The sequence below is a fragment of the Oncorhynchus mykiss genome, chromosome 10, assembly GCF_057628025.1.
Source record: "Oncorhynchus mykiss isolate SJ-2025 chromosome 10, ASM5762802v1, whole genome shotgun sequence".
In the NCBI taxonomy this organism is placed as follows: Eukaryota; Metazoa; Chordata; class Actinopteri; order Salmoniformes; family Salmonidae; genus Oncorhynchus; species Oncorhynchus mykiss.
Window position 1 is genome coordinate 70,636,819 of NC_143031.1, and position 21,211 is coordinate 70,658,029.

Here is a 21,211-nt window from a genome sequence, read left to right on the forward strand (position 1 = left end):
GTTACCGTGGCTCCAATGGACCATATGCAAAAATGCCTGACTCCTAGAACACATACAGAGGCCTAAATGGTCACCTTTGTGAGACCTTTTAGTAACAGAGAGACCTTTTTGGTGACAGAGCAGGCGTCTCGTCTCCAGAACAGGCATTTAGGTCAATAGGGGGTATAATCCCATTTAATCTCACCTAATCCCCCAACATATATCAACTCCAATCAAACTGGTTCAATGTACATGACAGGTCCATTCCTGACACCTTATATTCAAGGTTTAGAGTCACTGTCGGTGTGTTCAAACGTGTCAAACAACGACCCGGATTAAATTTACGATTTTTTAACACACACCACTTCATCGTTTTAGCATCACAACACACTTTATTTATTTTTCACACCTTTGATATACAGTATGTAACCACAAAAAAATGACTAAACAATACGACTACAAAATACTGCAAGGCACCGTACATAATAATACACACGAGGATCACATGACCCTAGATGCACTCCGAATCGAAGTTTGTTTCAAGTTACAATATGTATCATATTATGCATTTATAAGAAGGGTGTTTTGTAAGTCATTACAAAGTGATATAGGTTAGTAATTATGACAGGATGAGCCACACTTGTTACGATATTAAAATGACAAAAAAGGAAAGCAGCAAATGAACGATCGATGAGACCATTTCCTGTGGAATATCAAGATGTGCGTGCGTGCATATACGGTGTAACCAAAAACCAAAAGCCCTTGAGCTACATACCCGCACAGGAAAAGCAATGATATGCCGTGTATTCTTAGAATATAAACCAAATGGAAATAGCTTAAGAGGCTAGTTCATTTACATCACATGTAATATCTCCAATATAATCAAAACCTTCATTGTGTCCAGCATCTTCATGTACCCGAATTCTTCATTTTAAACGCTACAATCATGTGCTTGCACTGTAAGCTTTGTAAATGTATCAGGTCATATTTTGCTTGCCTTAAAGCATGTACCATCTTATAGATGGAGGACGTAAGACTGTTTTCAGACCATATGAGTCTATTGGGTGGGTTTCACTCACACTCTTGGATAGCTGAGGTGCCGTGCACGTGATTTGCCATTGTGGTATCATGTGTAAAGATTTCAAACAAACACAGAGGGATGATGATGGGACTATGTACTGGTATATAATGTAGAACACAACCAGAAAGGACATTTACACAAGGATATCTTCATTTGTGTGACAACCTATTCTGCCACAACCGATGAATACAATCTCGAACCTCACTAAAATGTCTCTTAAAGTTACACTTAGCCTCCGATAGGTCCAAATCCTTACTTAAAATTTGATTGCGTAACTCGGACTTCCACGATAATCTTCCATTGAGGTCAATGGGAACATTTTCAGAACATTCAAATTGCATGCACACATCTCAAGTAAGGATTTGGCGCTTAGAAACCTGTAAAAAAGACTATAATGTCTCTTTCTCATTACCGTGTAACTTTCTGGTGGGCGGAATTTTACACGTGGCCACTCCCATTACCCCCAGCGTCCACCCCATCAGTAGAAAGGGAGGAGGAGGGGCGGGGGCGTGGTTGGGCTCCTGGACCAATGGCAGTGGCGGGCTGGTGATGGCTGACCTGTGAGACAGTGTCGTCAGACTCCCAGCGCTCTAGCTCCTCCCTTACCAGCCGCTCCATCTGCTCTCTCTGGACGTCCATGTCACGACCCTGCCTCTCATCCTGGGGGAGGAGGAGAGATTTGATTTGATTAGTATCTTTTAGTCATCATTTGGACTAATCTTCCAAGAGTCCTTAAACATATAACACACTGTTACAAACAGACATAATACCCTAACATATTGACCAGATAAATAGTCTAACAGTCAGAGAGAGGGGGGACAAAAGGGAGAAGGGAGATGTTGGAACGAGAGAGATGGACAGAAAGAGAGGGGAAGGAAAGATTTTTTTAAAAGTGTTTGGTGTGGGCGAGATGGGCATGTGTGTGTGTGTCCCCCCATGTACATTCCGTCTCACCTCCAGCACCCCCTCCAGCAGTTTTCCCAGCACGTCTCTCCTCTTGAGCTTAGCTCTCTCCATGGCCTCCAGCTTCACAATCACTGCATCGATCTTAGACACTATACTACCTATGGAGTGCTCCATCCGGTCAACACGACGCACCAGCCTGGAATAGAACAGAACAATAATGTCAATAACACGTTTATATAACATGCTATATCCATAGTTACGACACATGGTTTAAAACATTTAAATATCAGGTACATCCTCTGTCGGAAACACACAGAGGACCTTTCAAAAGCCCAATACTTCAACTTGGCTGGTAATAGAACTCGACCTACACTTGAAACTCTTCGTAGGGCACGCCTCCTGAGCTGCTGCCGCGGCGACGGGAGCTGTGACCGCTGTCCTCGTCGTCATCCTCCTCCGAGTCGTCATGGCTACGGGGGAAGCTCCGCCCACTGGTGGGTCTGGGCAACGAGCTGCGCTCCAGATCCAGGTCCTCCTGGCCATATGTGCAGAGACACACTGAACATCTGCAAAAGTGTGTGTGTAGCTCGTTGCCCTGTGTGTGTGTGTGTGTGTGTGTCCACTCACTCTCTCTTTCTCCAGGTCGTCCCTCATCTGCTGGTGTTCGTGCTCAGTCAGCTCCTGGTCCCCACCGTGGTCATATTTGGCAAAGATGGCCTCAATCTCCTCATCCGTGTGGCCCTTTCTAAATACACAAACAACAACACATTTAGTTGTACTATTACATGTCACGTGTGTCTTGATGTCTTTCTTCGTATGTATGTATAAATGAATGAAATAGTGTATGTTTATGAATTAGTCAGTGAAACCCCAGTTTGGTTTCAGGCGCTGCAGCGGTCACCCTTTGAGGTCCTGGCGGAGCTCGCCGAAGTTGAGTTTCCCACCGGCCTGGCGCAGACTGTCTGATATGTCATCCACAGTGGTCTTCTTCAGTCTCAGCTTCATCAAGGCTTTATTACAGCCCTGCAGGGAGAGAAACAGCACTCGGACAAACTCAAGGACACCTATCAACACTGAGGTGAATGTTGTTGCCATTTTCATTCTGCATTATGCAGTTATTCAGTATTCATGTTGATAATATTCAACAGTAACGTAAAATTACATTAACTTGAGTCTCCTTTTCAATTGAACTCTTTACTTCATAGAATCATAAATATGAAGTTGCTATGCTACAAGTCAGCTTGCAGTTGTTTGAAATACTCAGCTACAATGACGCGTTAAGGGATCACATACACCTACTAGAACAAATAACCCCACATACCATTTGGGTCCCATACCTTTTTAATGAGGTCCGTCATCTCCATCTCAGACCTCTGCTGGGACATGTCTGCCTTCACCTCTGAGTAGGTGTCATTGATGATGGCCAGGAACATATTCTACAGGGAGACAAAAAACAGTCAGAGCAAACGTTAATCTCTCTAGATAATGTAGATCAAATAGTACAATATGAATATATATCAATATAACCACACATTTATCAATGGTAGTATATCAAAACTCACCATGAGGATGAAGAAGATGAAGAAGACGAAGGTGATGAAGTAGATGGGTCCCAGGACTGGGTTAGCCTCCTCTATCTCTGAGAACTCAAAGTCTCCCAGGATGATGCGGAACTGGGTAAAACTACATGGAAAAGAAGAGAAGAAGAAGAAGCTATGAAGAGGCTAAGATGAAGCTATAGGGGTGCGTTACCATTATAGTTCCAATGGGTCAAATTCCAAACAAAATTCCAATCAATCAATGGGAGCCCTGGTTGTCTATGGAGAACCTAAAGAACTGAGAATCTTGGAACCTGGGTTGATTCCAATCAAACCAATGTTACTTACATGCAGGCTTGGAAGGTACTGAAGTCGTTGACCTGGGTGCCAAACACCAGGTAGGCCAGCTGAGCGTAGGCCAGGAAGATGATGAAGAACATGATGGCGAAACCGATGAGGTCCTTGGCACAGCGAGACATGGTGGTGGACAGCTGGCTCATGGTCTTGTTGAAGTTGATGAACTTGAAGAGCTGAAGAGGAGAGATGAGCAGAAACCAGGTTAGAATTCAAGTGTCTTTGAAAAGCGTTATATCAATTCTGTCTTTTTTTATTTGTATTAAAATCATGCTAATATAGTCTCGCTTTATGGGAGCATACTTTGGCTTCTGCCAACAGGTCTGGACCTTTATGGCACAGGTAGTAGTACTCTCATCCTGTAACCAACTGTAGAGTGTCTGGTTCAAGCTCTGCTCCTGGTCAATTCCCACTCAATTGCTACAGTCAGCGTGTCAAGCCATTCTTACCTTCACCCAGGAGAAAAGGACGATGACTGCGGCCATGTTGTTGAACGTAACCTGGAGGTGTGCCAGAGGCTCGAAGCTGGGGTGGGCGCTGTGGTTCTCCAGAAGGTCTTTGAGACGATTGCTCACCACTGATGTTCTGGTGATGTTGATGATTATGGCAGAAACACTCAACTGGAAAAAGAGGAGGGGGATATTTGGAATCTCAACACAACAATATTTGGATCCCTTTGTTCCAATGTCTATACTAGCCTACCACTTAGAATGCATGTTCATTGCACTAACTCATTCTAAGTAGTATGCTAGTGGGGATACTGGAACAGAGCCCTTCTTTACTTGTTTCAGGGTGTTTCAGGGGGACTCCATCCCTTCCTACTCCTTGCTAGGGCGGCCATCTTGAATTACGTACCACAACGATGAGGACGTCCAGGCAGTTCCACACACTCTTGAAGTAGCGCAGGCGGTGGATGCGGATCTCCAGGGCCTCCTCCACCACGTAGTACAGGATGAAGAGGCAGAAGGCCACCTCACACACCCCGACAAAGTAGTCCCAGCTGGACACGTAGCGAATCAGACGCACCGTCTGAAACTGCCAGGAAGTGACTACGCCTCCTGTAGCAGGGAACTCCACCACCAACCTGAAACATTCAATTCAATTCAACTGTATTTATCCCCGCAGTTAAGCCGACAGGTTAAACTGAATGAACAAGAGATATTCCGTATTCAGCCTCTCTAGGGTGAAAATCGAAGTTCAATGACACCAGATTGTGGATGAGGATGGTAACTAGAGAACTCCCATTGGATTGCATGAGTCATTGATCCCAACCATGGATGTCTTGAGAGCCTGAATTGAACCTATGTATCACCTATATAACCAGTGTGAAACCGTCCTAAGTAACATGTAATACGTATGTAATAACTCTGGGCTCTGTACCTGGCAATACAGAAGAGGTTGATGTTGCCGTTGTAGACGGAGAAGTCCAGGAAGACGGCTCTGGTTCCTCTGTCCAGCCACAGCTGGTGTTTTAGGGAGCGTAGCAAGCCAGCTGACTCATCTCTGGAACGGGCCAGGTCCTGGTAGTACCCCCCTCCACCGTAGGTAGCCACCTGGCCCCAGTAACTACTCCCATTCAGGTTGTTCTCCTCTGTGTACATCCACCTGGTGGGAAGACAGACAGTCAGACTCATCATAGAGCCACAGTGAAACAGTTTGGCCTGGTATTCACTGGTGGCTATTGGTGAGTGACCTTATACGCCATCATCTGGTGGACATCATCCATAATGTGCTTTCAGTTAACACTAGAGCACATGTTGTAACTATTGCTTTGGTTTAGTCTCTAGCATTACAACCAATTGTAGCTTTATGGTTGCTTTCTTATACGTTACCATTTAACTATACATCTAACAGTAGTGCATAGTAGTTTAGTAGACGTACGCAGTTCCGTTCATGGGGCCAAAGGGGGCGCTGTCCTCGTTGCTCGGGGTGTACATGTTGTAGCAGTCCTGCACCTCATCCCTAAGGTCCTCGTGCACGGAGCAGGATTCGTTGCGAACTTTGACCTGGCGGAGGCGGGGCACCCCCAGTAGCAGGTTCTCATAGTAGATCATACTGTGGTTCTCAGGGAGACTCTTGTTGTTGTACCACACTTCCCAATACATCCCGTTCAGGAAGGGACCCTCTGTGAACTGCATGGTGGAGAGACACTCACTGGTTACAGAGAGAATTTCAACTGAAAGCTCTGCTGGTCTGTTAGGTTCTAACTAGATTCATGGAAATGCTCCATTGTTCTATTTGGTGTTAATGAATGTGATTTGAACTACAGTGCCTTGCGAAAGTATTCGGCCCCCTTGAACTTTGCGACCGTTTGCCACATTTCAGGCTTCAAACATAAAGATATAAAACTGTATTTTTTTGTGAAGAATCAACAACAAGTGGGACACAATCATGAAGTGGAACGACATTTATTGGATATTTCAAACTTTTTTAACAAATCAAAAACTGAAAAATTGGGCGTGCAAAATTATTCAGCCCCCTTAAGTTAATACTTTGTAGCGCCACCTTTTGCTGCGATTACAGCTGTAAGTCGCTTGGGGTATGTCTCTATCAGTTTTGCACATCGAGAGACTGACATTTTTTCCCTTTCCTCCTTGCAAAACAGCTCGAGCTCAGTGAGGTTGGATGGAGAGTATTTGTGAACAGCAGTTTTCAGTTCTTTGCACAGATTCTCGATTGGATTCAGGTCTGGACTTTGACTTGGCCATTCTAACACCTGGATATGTTTATTTTTTAACCATTCCATTGTAGATTTTGCTTTATGTTTTGGATCATTGTCTTGTTGGAAGACAAATCTCCGTCCCAGTCTCAGGTCTTTTGCAGACTCCATCAGGTTTTCTTCCAGAATGGTCCTGTATTTGGCTCCATCCATCTTCCCATCAATTTTAACCATCTTCCCTGTCCCTGCTGAAGAAAAGCAGGCCCAAACCATGATGCTGCCACCACCATGTTTGACAGTGGGGATGGTGTGTTCAGGGTGATGAGCTGTGTTGCTTTTACGCAAAACATAACATTTTGCATTGTTGCCAAAAAGTTCAATTTTGGTTTCATCTGACCAGAGCACCTTCTTCCACATGTTTGGTGTGTCTCCCAGGTGGCCTGTGGCAAACTTTAAACGACACTTTTTATGGATATCTTTAAGAAATGGCTTTCTTCTTGCCACTCTTCCATAAAGGCCAGATTTGTGCAATACACGACTGACTGTTGTCCTATGGACAGAGTCTCCCACCTCAGCTGCAGATCTCTGCAGTTTATCCAGAGTGATCATGGGCCTCTTGGCTGCATCTCTGATCAGTCTTCTCCTTGTATGAGCTGAAAGTTTAGAGGGACGGCCAGGTCTTGGTAGATTTGCAGTGGTCTGATACTCCTTCCATTTCAATATTATCGCATGCACAGTGCTCCTTGGGATGTTTAAAGCTTGGGAAATCTTTTTGTATCCAAATCCGGCTTTAAACTTCTTCACAACAGTATCTCGGACCTGCCTGGTGTGTTCCTTGTTCTTCATGATGCTCTCTGCGCTTTTAATGGACCTCTGAGACTATCACAGTGCAGGTGCATTTATACGGAGACTTGATTACACACAGGTGGATTGTATTTATCATCATTAGTCATTTAGGTCAACATTGGATCATTCAGAGATCCTCACTGAACTTCTGGAGAGAGTTTGCTGCACTGAAAGTAAAGGGGCTGAATAATTTTGCACGCCCAATTTTTCAGTTTTTGATTTGTTAAAAAAGTTTGAAATATCCAATAAATGTCATTCCACTTCATGATTGTGTCCCACTTGTTGTTGATTCTTCACAAAAAAATACAGTTTCATATCTTTATGTTTGAAGCCTGAAATGTGGCAAAAGGTTGCAAAGTTCAAGGGGGCCGAATACTTTCGCAAGGCACTGTAAATACTTTTAAGTGCTGCTTTGGTTTTATGCTTCATATACACTACACAACAAAAAGTATGTGGACACCTACTCGTCGAATATCTCATTCCAAAATCCTGGGCATTAATACAGAGTTGTAGAGGAAAAGCTTCTGGGAAGGCTTTCCTCTACATGTTGGAACTGCTGCAGGGACTTGCTTCTATTCAGCCACAAGAGCATTAGTGAGGTTGGGCAATTATGCCTGGCTTGCAGTCGGTGATACCAATTAATCCCAAAGGTGTTCGAAGGGGTTGAGGCCAGTCAAGTTCCTCCACACCGATCTCGACAAACCATTTCTGTATGGACCTTGCTTTGTGCATGCAATTATTGTCATGCTGAAACAGGAAAGGGCCTTCCCTAAACCATTACCACAAAGTTGGAAGCACAGAAACGTCTAGAATGTCATTATATGCTGTAGCGTTAAGATTTCCCTTCACTGGAACTAAGGGGCCTAGTCCGAACCATGAAAAACAGCCCCAGCCCATTATTCCTCCTCCAACAAACTTGACAGTTAGCACTATGCATTGGGCAGGTAGCGTTCTCCTGGCATCCGCCAAACCCCAATTCATCCGTCGGACTGCCAGATGGTGAAGCGAGATTCATCACTCCAGAGAAAGCGTTTCCACTGCTCCAGAATCCAATTAAGGTGAGCTTTACACCGCTTGTGTGCGGCTGCTCGGGCATGGAAACCCATTTCATGAAGCCCTGGCAAACAGTTGTTGTGCTGACGTTGCTTCCAGAGGCAGTTTGGAACTCAGTAGTGAGACGATTTTTAAGCAATACGCGCTTCAGCACTTGGGGGTCCCGTTCTGTGAGCTTGCGTGGCCTACCACTTTGCGACTGAGCCGTTGTTGCTGCTAGACGCTTCCACTTCACAATAACTGCAGTTACAGTTGACCGGGGCAGCTCTGGCAGGGCAGAAATGTGATAAACTGACTTGTTGGAAAGGTGGCATCCTATGACGGTGCCACTGAGCTCTTCAGTAAGGCCAATCTACTGCCAATGTTTTTTTAATGGAGAATGCATGGCTGTGTGCTCGATATTTTACACCTGTCAGCACTGGATGTGGCTGAAATAGACAAATCCACTAATTTGAAGGGATGTCCACATACTTTTGTATATATAGTGTAACTGAGCATGGGCCAAAGTAAATGCATTGGCATCTTTGTTATGCCATAACTAAGCACCAAGCTCTATTTTCCAATCAGATAAAAAGCACAAAGCAGGAGATTAAACCACTGCATAGCAAACCGGGGAATTGACTCATTGAATTGACTCACCTTCCAGAATTCACCCATAGTTGAGAGGCTTCTGAATGTGGCTGTGTCCCCCGGGGACAGTGGTGTATCCAGGAAGAGCTGGGACATCACCTTGGTGTAGTAGTACATGTTGGAGCCCACCATCCCATAGGTCACTACACAACACAACAGAAGAGACTGTAAGAGTTTCTCTGCATGAGATTATAGTGCATTTTCCTTGGTGTTTTTAGTTACACACAGCATACCTGTTCAGCATTTTCTAATAACTGTTTATTTCAGACATGCTTGTATACATAACCAATGTTTAAAATAATGAATAACGGCATTAATGTTATCCTATCGTTATACTATATATTACTGTCGTGCTACAGTTGTATTAGCCTTTATTGTGTTTACCCCCATAGTCCATTGACACATCGGTGCATCAATCTAAGTAACATAATTTAAAAAATCCCCATCAAAATCCATCAGTTTAAAAGAAAACTACCCAGAAACTATCTTTTGGTATTTGTTTCATTTGTCCATTGTTGACATAGTCCCGAAATATTTTGCTTGTCAGCAATAAAGTTTTCAAGATATGTAACTTTCAAAGTACAGAAATCATCCCCATATAATGCATTTTGCATCATATGATGCTGTATTTTAAGTCATATGATGGGATGATTTTTGTATTTTGAAAGTTACATATCTTGAAAACTTGATTTCTGACAAGCAAAACAAATGTCAACAATCGACTAATCAAACAAATACCAAAGAATACCAAAAGTTTTGGGGTGGAATTTTCCTTTAAGCTCGAGATATGTTTTTTTTGCATGGGCTATGTATCAATCCACCGCATCCGCCTGTGGCGGTCTTCCTCATCTGAGGTGGAAAGTGGCAGAGCTAGAGCTCTGTTTGTCTGACCAGGAGACATCCCTAAAAAAGATACTCTCAAGAAAACGTCTATAGCGTCTGAACGGTTTGGCCTACAAACTAATATGACCACTCTATAGAAAGGTAAGGATCTCACGAACATGATGGCTCTATGACAAGTGTCGTGGGACTTGTCTAAAGGTAACCCATACAAATGAAAGTATGGAGGTAGTTTTGTTCCAACAAGGGGTTAAATATGTGTAAAAAAAACTAAAACATTGCCTGAGCTTTCGTATATGTCCTGGATATAGAAGAGACACTTCCAAACCTCTTTTTTGCGTTATTCAATGCGTTTCTATGGGCTATAGTAGTAAAGGACAAATTCAATATTTTTTAAAAATTATATATATATATATATATATACCTAAAGGGGTCCTACATTTTTTTAATAAAATAGCTAAATGGTCCATGGTATGACTTTCTTAAAACAATCCCCAACCCCCAACGGCTTACACTTCTAAGAAATGTATACAGCAATATTGTGAACTACATCTTTGTGTTGATCATGTGTTTCTCTCTCTGAATGGTCCAACAGGTACAGTGCTGAACCTCAACATGGGGACCCCTCTGGGGTGCGTGCTCAGTCCCCTCCTGTACTCTCTGTTCACTCATGACTGCATGGCCAGGCACGACTCTCTGAATGGTCCAACAGTTACAGTTAGCACCAGCTACCAAATCCTGGCCTACTGCACTGAGGCCAAGACCTGTTTAAGATGCCACTGAAAACAGAAATGTATAGGGGAAAGGGAATAGCTAGTCAGTTACACAACTGAATGCATTCAACCGAAATGTGTCTTAAGCATTTAACCCAACACCTCTGAATAGGGCTGCCTTAATTGACATCCATGTCATTGGTGCCAGGAGAGCAGTTGTAACCCCAAACATCTGTGTATACTTGAATCTGGTCAACCAGCTCCCATGCACAGGGAATAGGCTTACACTTCCACAAGCAGCAAAGTCACAGGGATAAAACGTATTCAGCGTTCCATAGTCAATACAGGACTAAGAATGAATCGTACTACACCGGGCTCTGACGCTCGTCGGATGTGGCAGGGCTTGCAAACTATCACAGACTACAAAGGGAAGCACAGCCGCGAGCTGCCCAGTGACACGAGCCTACCAGATGAGCTAAATTACTTCTATGCTCGCTTCGAGGCAAGTAACACTGAAATATTCATGAGAGCATCAGCTGTTCCGGACGACTGTGTGATCTCACTCTCCATAGCCGATGTGAGTAAGATCTTTAAACAGGTCAACATTCACAAGGCCCAGGACCAGACGGATTACCACGATGTGTACTCCGAGCATGCGCTGACCAACTGGCAAGTGTCTTCACTGACATTTTAACCTGTCCCTGACTGAGTCTGTAATACCAACATGTTTCAAGCAGACCACCATAGTCGTTGTGCCCAAGAACACTAAGGTAACCTGCCCGAATGACTACCGACCCATAGCACCCACGTCTGTAGCCATGAAGTGCTTTGAAAGGCTGGTCATGGCTCACATCAATACCATTATCCCAGAAACCCTATACCCACTCCAATTTGCATACTGCCCCAACAAATCCACATATGATGCAATCTCTATTGCACTCCACACTGTCTTTTCCCACCTGGGCAAAAGGAACACCTAGGTGAGAATGCTATTCATTGACTACAGCTCAGCGTTCAACACCATGGTGCCTTCAAAGCTCATCACTAAGCTAAGGACCCTGGGACTAAACACCTCCCTCTGCAACTGGATCCTGAACATCCTGACGGACCGCCCACAGGTGGTAAGGGTCGGTAACAACACATCCGCCACGCTGATCCTCAACACGGGGACCCCTCAGGGGTGCGTGCTCAGTCCCCTCCTGTACTATCTGTTCACTCATGACTGCATGGCCAGGCACGACTCTAACACCATCATTAAGTTTGCGGATGACACAACCATGGTAGGCCTGATCACCGACAACGATGAGACAGCCTATAGGGAGGTCAGTGACCTGGCCGTGTTATGCCAGGACAACAACCTCTCCCTCAATGTGATCAAGACAAAGGAGATGATTGTGGACTATGGGAAAGGAGGACCGAGCACGCCCCCATTCTCATCGACGGAGCTGTATTGGAGCAGTTTGAGAGCTTCAAGTTCCTTGGTGTCTACATCACCAACAAACTATCTTGGTCCAAACACACCAAGACAGTCAAGACAAAACCTATTCCCACTCAGGAGACTGAAAAGACTTGGCATGGGTCCTCAGATCCTCAAAAAGTTCTACAGCTGCACCATCGAGAGCATCCTCACTGGTTGCATCACTGCCTGGTATGGCAACTGCTCGGCCTCCGACCATAAACCACTACAGAGGGTAATGCGTACGGCCCAGTAGATCACTGGATCCGAGCTCCCTGCCATCCAGGACCTCTATACCAGATGATGTCAGAGGAAGGCCCTAAAAATTGTCAAAGACTCTAGCCACCCTAGTCATAGACTGTTCTCTCTGCTACCGCACGGCAAGCGGTACTGGAGTGCCAAGTCTAGGTCCAAAAGGCTTCTTAACAGCTTCTACCACCAAGCAATAAGACTCCTGAACATCTAATCAAATGGCTACCCAAACTATTTGCATTGCCCCCCCCCCCCCCCCCCCCTTACGCTGCTGCTACTCTCTGTTTATTATCTATACATAGTCACTTTAACTCTACCTACATGTACATATTACCACAATTACCTCGACTAACCGGTGCCCCCGCAACATTAACTCTTTACCGATACCCCCTGTATATAGCCTCGCTATTGTTATTTTACTGCTGCTCTTTAATTATTTGTTACTTTGAAAAAAAACGTTTCTATTTTTTTACATAACAATTATTTTTCTTAAATTGCATTGTTGGTTAAGGGCTTGTAAGTAAGCATTTCACTGTAAGGTCTACTACACCTGTTGTATTTGGCGCATGTGACAAATCAAATTGGATTTGATTGTGGTATTTTAACAATGGAGGATTGGTTGATTTCAATGTTTTTCATGATGATTGATAAGAAAAGTATCGTCCAACCCGACTTATTCAGCATTCCATTGTAATATTTGCTTATATGATCTGTTGGACTGCATCCAGGTCCATATTTAAGCTATATCTAAATAAATATACATAAACAGTCCAACATACACACATATATGGCTCATATATATGCTATTTTCCAAGGCTCTATTTCATTGACTCCCACCTGGCTGAGAAACTGGCTGATCTAGCTCCATCTATCCAGCCAGGAAATGACTTCCTGATCCACCCAAAACCCCATTCTGGCACGGGAACACTTTTCCTCTCAGCAGCCGTGGTATAAGGAGTGGTGAAACTAGATTAATAGCATTCTGACTCTCGGTTGTGCTGTATTCTGGAACTTTCATCATCTTCCCACAATCCTTTTCCCAAACGTACAATAATAGTGACTAAACTCTAATGGAAGTTCCTGGCTTGAGGAAGCTTTCCTGATACGCTGCCAGAGTTGTTTATCAGACCTAAGGAGTTTGGAAAATGACTTTTCTGCTAGGAAAGCTGGTCAGCGGGAAAAAGTATCCTCACGGACTTAGTATTAGTCCTAGCTAAGAGCAGCAGTTACATAGTAATACCACTTCAATATGTTTTCAAGAAAATACAAATGCGAGTACACAAAAGTGCTATACTTGATAGGTGTATGTACTTTTACTACTACCTTATTACAATGTCATTATATTGGTTTGCCTATCCTATAGTTATTCTGGTTCATAAACTGGGTGGTTTAAGCCCTGAATGCTGATTGGCTGACAGACGTGGTATATCAGACCGTATACCACAGGTATGACAAAAAATTATTTATACTGCTCTAATTACGTTGGTAACCAGTTTATAATAGCAATAAGGCACCTCGGGGGTGTGATATATGGCCAATATACCACGGCTAAGGGCTGCATCCAGGCACTCCTTATCCGTGGTATATTGGTCATATACCACACCCCCTCGGGCCTGACTGTTTAAATAATGCATGTCTACGAAGTGGGGCCAACATTTTTAATGCAAAAAGACTCTTATGATGCCCAACATGCATCCTCTGTGGGTGTGTTTTTTTGTTTGTTTTTTTTCACCTTTGTTTAACCAGAGAAAAGAGTCTCCAGCTTCAGAGATTTTTGCAGTTCGTTCCAGTCATTGGCAGCAGAGAACTGGAAGGAAAGGCGGCCAAAGGAGGAATTGGCTTTGGGGTGACCAGTGAAATATACCTGCTGGTAGGCTATTTTGTAAATGACATCACCGAAGTCGAGGATCGGTAGGAAGGATCGGTAGGATAGTCAGTTTTACGAGGGTATGTTTGGCAGCATGAGTGAAGGATGCTTTGTTGCGAAATAGGAAGCAGATTCTAGATTTTAGAGATGCTTAATGTGGGTCTGGAAGGAGAGTTTACAGTCTAACCAGACACCTAGGTATTTGTAGTTGTCCACATATTCTGGGTCAGAACCGTCCAGAGTAGTGATGCTGGACGGGCGGGCAGGTGCGGGCAGCAAACGGTTGAAGAGCATGCATTTAGTTTATTTAAGAGCAGTTGGAGGCCACGGGAGAGTTGTATGGCATTGAAGCTCGTCTGGAGGTTAGTTAGCACAGTGTCCAAAGAAGGGCCAGAAGTATACAGAATGGTGTCGTCTGCGTAGAGGTGGATCAGAGAATCCCCAGCAGCAAGAGAGACATCATTGATGTATACAGAGAAGAGAGTCGGCCCTAGAATTGAACCCTGTGGCACCCCCATAGAGACTGCCAGAGGTCCGGACAACAGGCCCTCCGATTTGACACACTGAACTCTATCAGAGAAGTAGTTGGTGAACCAGGCGAGGCAGTCATTTGAGAAACCAAGGCTGTTGAGTCTGCCGATAAGAATGTGGTAATTGACAGAGTCGAAAGCCTTGGCCAGGTCGATGAATACGGCTGCACAGTATTGTCTCTTATCGATGGCAGTTATGATATTGTTTAGTACCTTGAGCGTGGATGAGGTGCACCCATGACCAGCTCGGAAGCCAGATTGCATAGCGGAGTAGTTACAGTGGGATTCGAAATGTTAAGTAATCTGTTTGTTAACTTGGCTTTCGAAGACCTTAGAAAGGCAGGGTAGGATAGATTTAGGTCTGTAACATTTTGAGTCTAGAGTGTCTCCCCCTTTGAAGAGGGGGATGACCACGGCAGCTTTCCAATCTTTGGGGATCTCAGACGATACGAAAGAGAGGTTGAACAGGCTAGTAATAGGGGTTGCAACAATTTCGGCTGATAATTTTAGATAGAGGGTATAGATTGTCTAGCCCGGCTGATTTGTAGGGGTCCAGATTTTGCAGCTCTTTCAGAACATCAGCTATCTGGATTTGGGTGAAGGAGAAATGGAGGAGGCTTGGGCGAGTTGCTGTGAGGGGTACAGGGCAGTTGACCGGGGTAGGGGTAGCCAGGTTGAAAGCATGGCCAGCCGTAGAAAAATGCTTATTGAAATTCTCAATTATCGTGGATTTATCGGTGGTGACAGTGTTTCCTAGCCTCAGTACAGTGGGAGGAGGTGCTCTTATTCTCCATGGACTTTACAGTGTCCCAGAACATTTTTGAGTTTGGGGTACAGGATGCAAATTTCTGCTTGAAAAAGCTAGCCTTGGCTTTCCTAACTGCTTGTGTATATTGGTTCCTAACTTCCCTGAAAGGTTGCATATCACGGGGGCTATTTGATGCTAATGCAGTACGCCACAGGATGTTTTTGTGCTGGTCAAGGGCAGTCAGGTCTGGAGGGAACCACGGGCTATATCTGTTCCTAGTTCTACATTTTTTGAATGGGGCATGCTTATTTACGATGATGAGGAAGGCACTTTGAAAGAATAACCAGGCATCCTCTACTGACAGGATGAGGTCAATATCCTTCCAGGATACCCGGGCCAGGTCGATTAGAAAGGCCTACTCGCTGAAGTGTTTTAGGGAGTGTTTGACAGTGATGAGGTCGTTTGACTGCAGACCCATTACGGATGCAGGCAATGAGGCAGTTATCGCTGAGATCTTGGTTGAAAAGAGCAGAGGTGTATTTGGAGGGCAAGTTAGTTAGGATGATATCTATGAGGGTGCCCGTGTTTACGGATTTGGGGTTGTACCTGGTAGGTTCATTGATAATTTGTGTGAGATTGAGGGAATCAAGCTTAGATTGTAGGATGGCCGATGGTGTCCATGGCACAGCTGGGGGCAGAGGGTGGTCTATAGCAAGCGGCAACGGTGAGAGACTTATTTCTGGAAAGGTGGATTTTTAGAAGTAGAAGCTCTAATTGTTTGGGCACAGACCTGGATAGTATGACAGAACTCTGCAGGCTACCACTCTGCCCCCTTTGGCAGTTCTATCTTGTTGGAAAATGGTATAGGGGTTTTTTCAGGGTTTTTGGTGATCTACCTAAGCCAGGATTCAGACATGGCTAGGACACCCGGGTTGGCAGAGTGTGCTAAGGCAGTGAATAAAACAAACTTGGGGAGGAGGCTTCTAATGTTAACATGCATGAAACCAAGGCTACGGTTACAGAAGTCAACAAATGAGTGCGCCTGGGGAATGGGAGTGGGGCTAGGCACTGCTGGGCCTGGATTCACCTCTACATCACCAGAGGAACAGAGGAGGAGTAGGATAAGGTTACGGCCAAAGGCTATAAGAACTGGTCATCTAGTACGTTCGGAACAGAGAGTAAAAGGCGCAGGTATCTGGGCGCGATAGATTAGATTCATGGCATAATGTACAGACAAAGGTATGGTAGGATGTGAATACAGTGGAGGTAAACCTAGGCATAGAGTGACGATGAGAGAGATATTGTCTCTAGAAGCATCATTTAAACCAGGTGATGTCACCGCATGTGTGGGAGGTGGAACTAGGGTTAGCTAAGGCATATTAAGCAGGGCTAGAGGCTCTACAGTGAAATAAGACAATAATCATTAACCAGAACTGCAATGGACAAGGCATATTAACATTAGGGAGAGGCATGCGTAGCCAAGTGATCATAGGGGTCCAGTGAGTAGTTAAGCTGGCTGGAGACACGGCGATTCAGACAGTTAGCGGGCCGGGGCTAGCAAACTAGCAGAAGGGCTTTAGAGGTACGTTGTGACGGAAGAAGTCTGTTGTAGCCTCCTCATGCGGAGCCTCCGCGTGTGTGTGTGTGTCCCGTGTGTGTGGTACTTACAGATACACAGTGTGATGAGGAAGATGACGTAGGTGACCATTTCTCTCAGGACGTTCCTCAGGTACCTCTCTCTGCTGCTGTCACTGTCCTCCATCAGCTGAGTACCCCATAGAACTGGGGGGAAAAAAACATTTCAACACACACATTAGTATCCTTCCTTAACCATCAATGCTCGGCTTGAGATGCCAGTGCATTACCAATGAGGGCATCTACAGGTGTGTGTTGACCTAAGTGGTGTATGGAACAGTGAGGAAGAACGGCCAGAGAGGTGTCTGAGCCAATGACACAGGTCAAGTTAAAGGGCAAGTGCACTACCTCCTGTGTCATAAAGGTCCAGACCTCTTGGCAGCTGTAGTGTTCTTCGAGGAAACGTAAGTGACACTAACTTCTTATTTTCTCCAGTATCCTCTTCCCACAGCTTTTGATGTCATGTCTGTCTTGCTGCAGGGCATCCACTGTCGGCGTCGGGTATAATCCACGGTGGATGCGGGTGCTGCTCCCTCCAGCGGTGTAACTTCCCAACCCGCTGCTGCAGCTACTGCTGGAGCCCGTGGACACTGATCTTCTCCCAGGGCTAGCCGGAGGCCAATCGGCCCCCATCATCTCATCCTCCGGTTCAAACCCCGGGTTGTCCCGACTCCAGGCTTGTCTTGAGGGGGGTGATGGTGTGCCTATGGCGCCCCCGAGCCCCAAATCCTGGTGCTGTATGTTCTCCATCTCAATCCCCTCGCTTGTGTCCAATCTGTGCGGCAAGGACGCACCCGCTGCGCCCGTGGCGGACCTGCCAGCCTGATTCTGCTGCGGTTGTTGTGATCTCACCCGAGTCGAGCTCATTGTTAGTCCAATTCACTGAAAAGCTTTTAAAGGCCAGACTAACTACATTTACAAAACGTTAAAATCAATTATGTCTCTAGCCACTAACAAGTGCTATGTTTATGTCACGCTTGACGCGCATATCAGAAAGGAAATGTTTACGCACACATTAAAATATGTAAGAAAGTTGCCCAAATTCAAACTCTGCAAATCAATTTCGGGAAACAGATGAACTAATTTTGATTATTTGTATATGTTCCTGTTCACAGCAAATATACTTCGAAACGTAAATTGCTTACTAAGAAAGAAAAATAACAGAACTAAAGTTTCTGTCTTCAAGAAAGTGAGCGTCTGCGTAGTTTTAGATCAAACTATTGCAAAAGTAGGTATATCAACAACAACAAATATATATAGTTACAAAACTAATTTGTAGCCTAAACATGTACTAATGAAACTGAAAACTATCAACGAAATGCCTCGTTTATGGAAAAGAAGCCAAACACTTTCCTTGTCCCGGGCCAGCCATTTTGTTCTTGCTGTTCCCCCAAAATCTCACATTCTCATTTGTTGGAGACTCAGATTACATTAGAAGTCATGGCGTCACAGACACTGGCATGCACCTCTGGAAAATACAGCACAGTCGAATGTGTAGGGGTGAATCACTTTTGGTAAAACACAATTTCACGTCTTAGAATTGTACAATATAGAATACAATATAATATAATCAAGTTGCTGTGCATTCCATCATTATTAAACGAGTGAAAAAAAAAACATTTCAATATTTATTTCTACAGCAGTAAACTATAATTGCCTTATATGGCTCAGCAAAACACTTTTTTCTCCAAAGGTTTATATTAGTTTTTGTTCGTTTTCTGAGCAATTTCTATTCAGGATGAGTGTTTGCAGTGCTGTGTATGGAATGAGAATGAATAGCCTACTATTTAGAATGAATAAAATCACAATTTGTCATGAGGACATTATTTTAGGGCTAAATGCATGTGCCTTTAGAAACAAAAAACTATACTTTGTACTACCACGTATGTTTGGGTCTTGGGCTGCTAAGCAACAAGACAGTCCTGCAAAACCCCTGGCCAGGATTGGATGTGATTTGGACCCAATAATTGAGTGATATTTCTAAAGGCCAATCATATTTCTTTACATGGAACAACAATATTTCTACTAGTACTTCCATAGTTATTCGGTCACTTGGTGTGTTCTTTTCTAGCAACATTGTTACTGTATTACCTTTACTCACTGTTGCGTTATTCATGTCCATTAGATGGCGCTCATTCTCCAATTTTGATTCAAATCACCCACCGGCTCAATTCACAAGGGAGTTAGCTCAAGGTAGTTACGTCAAGGTAACAATCACTGTTCAATAAAGTACTCTTTTTTTATATATATAACTTATAACAAACGCACAGTATACCTTCGTTGTTCTTCACCCTTTAAATTTTTTGCTCAAGGACTGAGAACTATACACCCACTGTTGTTAACAACATTGCTGTACTTTACAATATCTGAATTGGATTGATAGTTCCTTGACTGAGTGAATCATCATGACTGATAAGATGTTGCGTTCTTCTCTCAGAACAAGTCTCTACAGTTCAGATAAGGAGAGAACAGCTGTGGGGGAACTGCCAGCCTGATACAGTAATGTAGCCTGTATAGATGGTATGCTGTTGGAATTCAGGGTTGGTTAGGTTACTTTCTAAATGTAATCCTTTACAGTTACTGGTTACCTGTCCACAATTGTAATCAGTAACGTAACTTTTGGATGACCCAAATTCAGTATAATCTGATTACTTTCAGTTACTTAGGGGGAATTAGAGGAAGACAAGAAATATCCATCAAATGCATTTGGTGTGTCATCAGAGTGGTCTCTGGCGTGTGGTCAGACTCGTTCAGGTGGAAGAAACTTAACTTCGCAAACATCCTTTCTGAATTTGAAAGTTATCTGATTATAATACTTTTTGCTGGTAATTTAACTGATTACACTTACAGTTTTGTTGTAATAAAAGTACTCCCTAACCCTGTGTGTGACGATAACTAAGCAATATGTTATCCTTTGTTGGGTACTTGAATCATATTCAGTAGCAAGTAACAACATCAATAGGATATGGTTCGTAGTGGTATATCTGATCAAGTTTTTGGGTAAAATCACTTAATCAATTACAACTTTATTTTTTTTAAATGGCGGCGAAACAACCAAAGTCCTGGCAAACATTTTACTTTTCTAACACTGTCCCGCTTCAAAACAAACAAAATAATTAAGAATATGATGTAATATTTCCATATTATAGCTATTTGTCAAAACAAGGCCTCTGGCACACTCTAAATTTCACAATAGGCTCTGTGCTCTATCACAAAGCACTGGCATGAGAGGGTTGTTTAATTAGCATATATCAGCCTTCATGATAGATTTCCATGGGAAAGAGACTTCAGATAATGTTGCAGGCATGGATGTCAACAGTGCTGTCCGTGTTCTATCTGCAGTGACTATCCTCGTGATGTTATCTGATGACAAAGAAGGTAGGTATCATCAATATAGAGTTGGCTGTAACTATTTACAAATTGTTTTTTTTTTTCTCAGAGACTTTGTACCATGTGTTCTAAAGTAAACCTTTGTATGGGTTTATCAAGCTTTGTGATGTCATGATGTATTCTTCATAGAATCAACTCTTTCTTTCTACAATCTATCCCTAATGGTGATGTGATCTAATTAGAAACAAGCATACCATGTTACATAACTGCCTCTTGCAACACTGTATAAGTCCCAAAAGTCACCCTATTCCCTTGTGCACTGTTTTAGACCAGGGCCAATAGGGCACTGGTCAAAAGTAGTGGACTATATACGGAATAGAATGTCTATTGGGACGCACACATTGTGTGTAATGTCAAGAGATCTTTTCATATGATGTCATGCCATTAGGTTATCAAAAACATTATAGGTGAGTTGTTCATTGCCTTCAGTCAGAACGAAAAAAGAACAAGCATTCCTTTCCTTGGATCAAAACATTATCATTTTTAACCTCGACAGGCAAAGGTGTTACAAACAGCCGCAAATACACTTCACGACCAAAAGTATACTTGTCGAAAATCTCATTACAAAATCATGGGCATTAATATGGAGTTGGACCCCCTTTGGTGCTATAACAGCCTCCACTCTTCTGGGAAGGCTTTCCACTAGATGTTGGAACATTGCTGTGGGGACTTTTCTATTCCATTCAGCCACAAGAGCATTAGTGAGATTGGGCAATGATACTGGGTGATTAGGT

The 21,211-nt window shown here is 43.7% G+C and overlaps 1 protein-coding gene across 2 annotated transcripts; it reads right to left on the reverse strand.

The window, feature by feature from the left end:
- Positions 1–351: 351 nt before the first annotated feature.
- LOC110534543 (polycystin-2) lies at positions 352–18,994 on the reverse strand. 2 transcript variants are annotated; one of them, XM_036933697.2, is made up of 15 exons: positions 17,507–18,994; positions 17,121–17,234; positions 9,056–9,189; positions 5,740–5,990; positions 5,239–5,463; positions 4,714–4,942; positions 4,308–4,478; positions 3,853–4,034; positions 3,529–3,649; positions 3,304–3,402; positions 2,868–2,989; positions 2,594–2,711; positions 2,338–2,501; positions 2,015–2,162; positions 352–1,720 (listed from the first exon to the last, which is right to left on the reverse strand). In XM_036933697.2, exons 1-15 carry the CDS (start codon positions 17,952–17,954, stop codon positions 1,499–1,501), a joined length of 2,748 nt encoding a protein of 915 aa, XP_036789592.2. In that variant the 5' UTR covers positions 17,955–18,994; the 3' UTR covers positions 352–1,498. The 2 variants fall into 2 exon arrangements, with proteins under 2 accessions (XP_036789592.2, XP_036789594.2); XM_036933699.2 differs by having other exon boundaries at positions 2,338–2,498; positions 17,507–18,529.
- Between the last annotated feature and the right edge of the window lie 2,217 nt (positions 18,995–21,211).

Bases quoted from the DNA above. Each gene is read 5' to 3' on its own strand.
- LOC110534543 (XM_036933697.2), bottom strand. From the start codon at position 17,954: ATGAGCTCGACTCGGGTGAGATCACAACAACCGCAGCAGAATCAGGCT. The intron at 4,943-5,238 runs GTACAGAGCCCA...TGAATGTTTCAG, and splicing joins AACCTCTTCTGTATTGCCAG to GTTGGTGGTGGAGTTCCCTG. The intron at 2,990-3,303 runs GTATGGGACCCA...CTCTCCCTGCAG, and splicing joins TGACGGACCTCATTAAAAAG to GGCTGTAATAAAGCCTTGAT.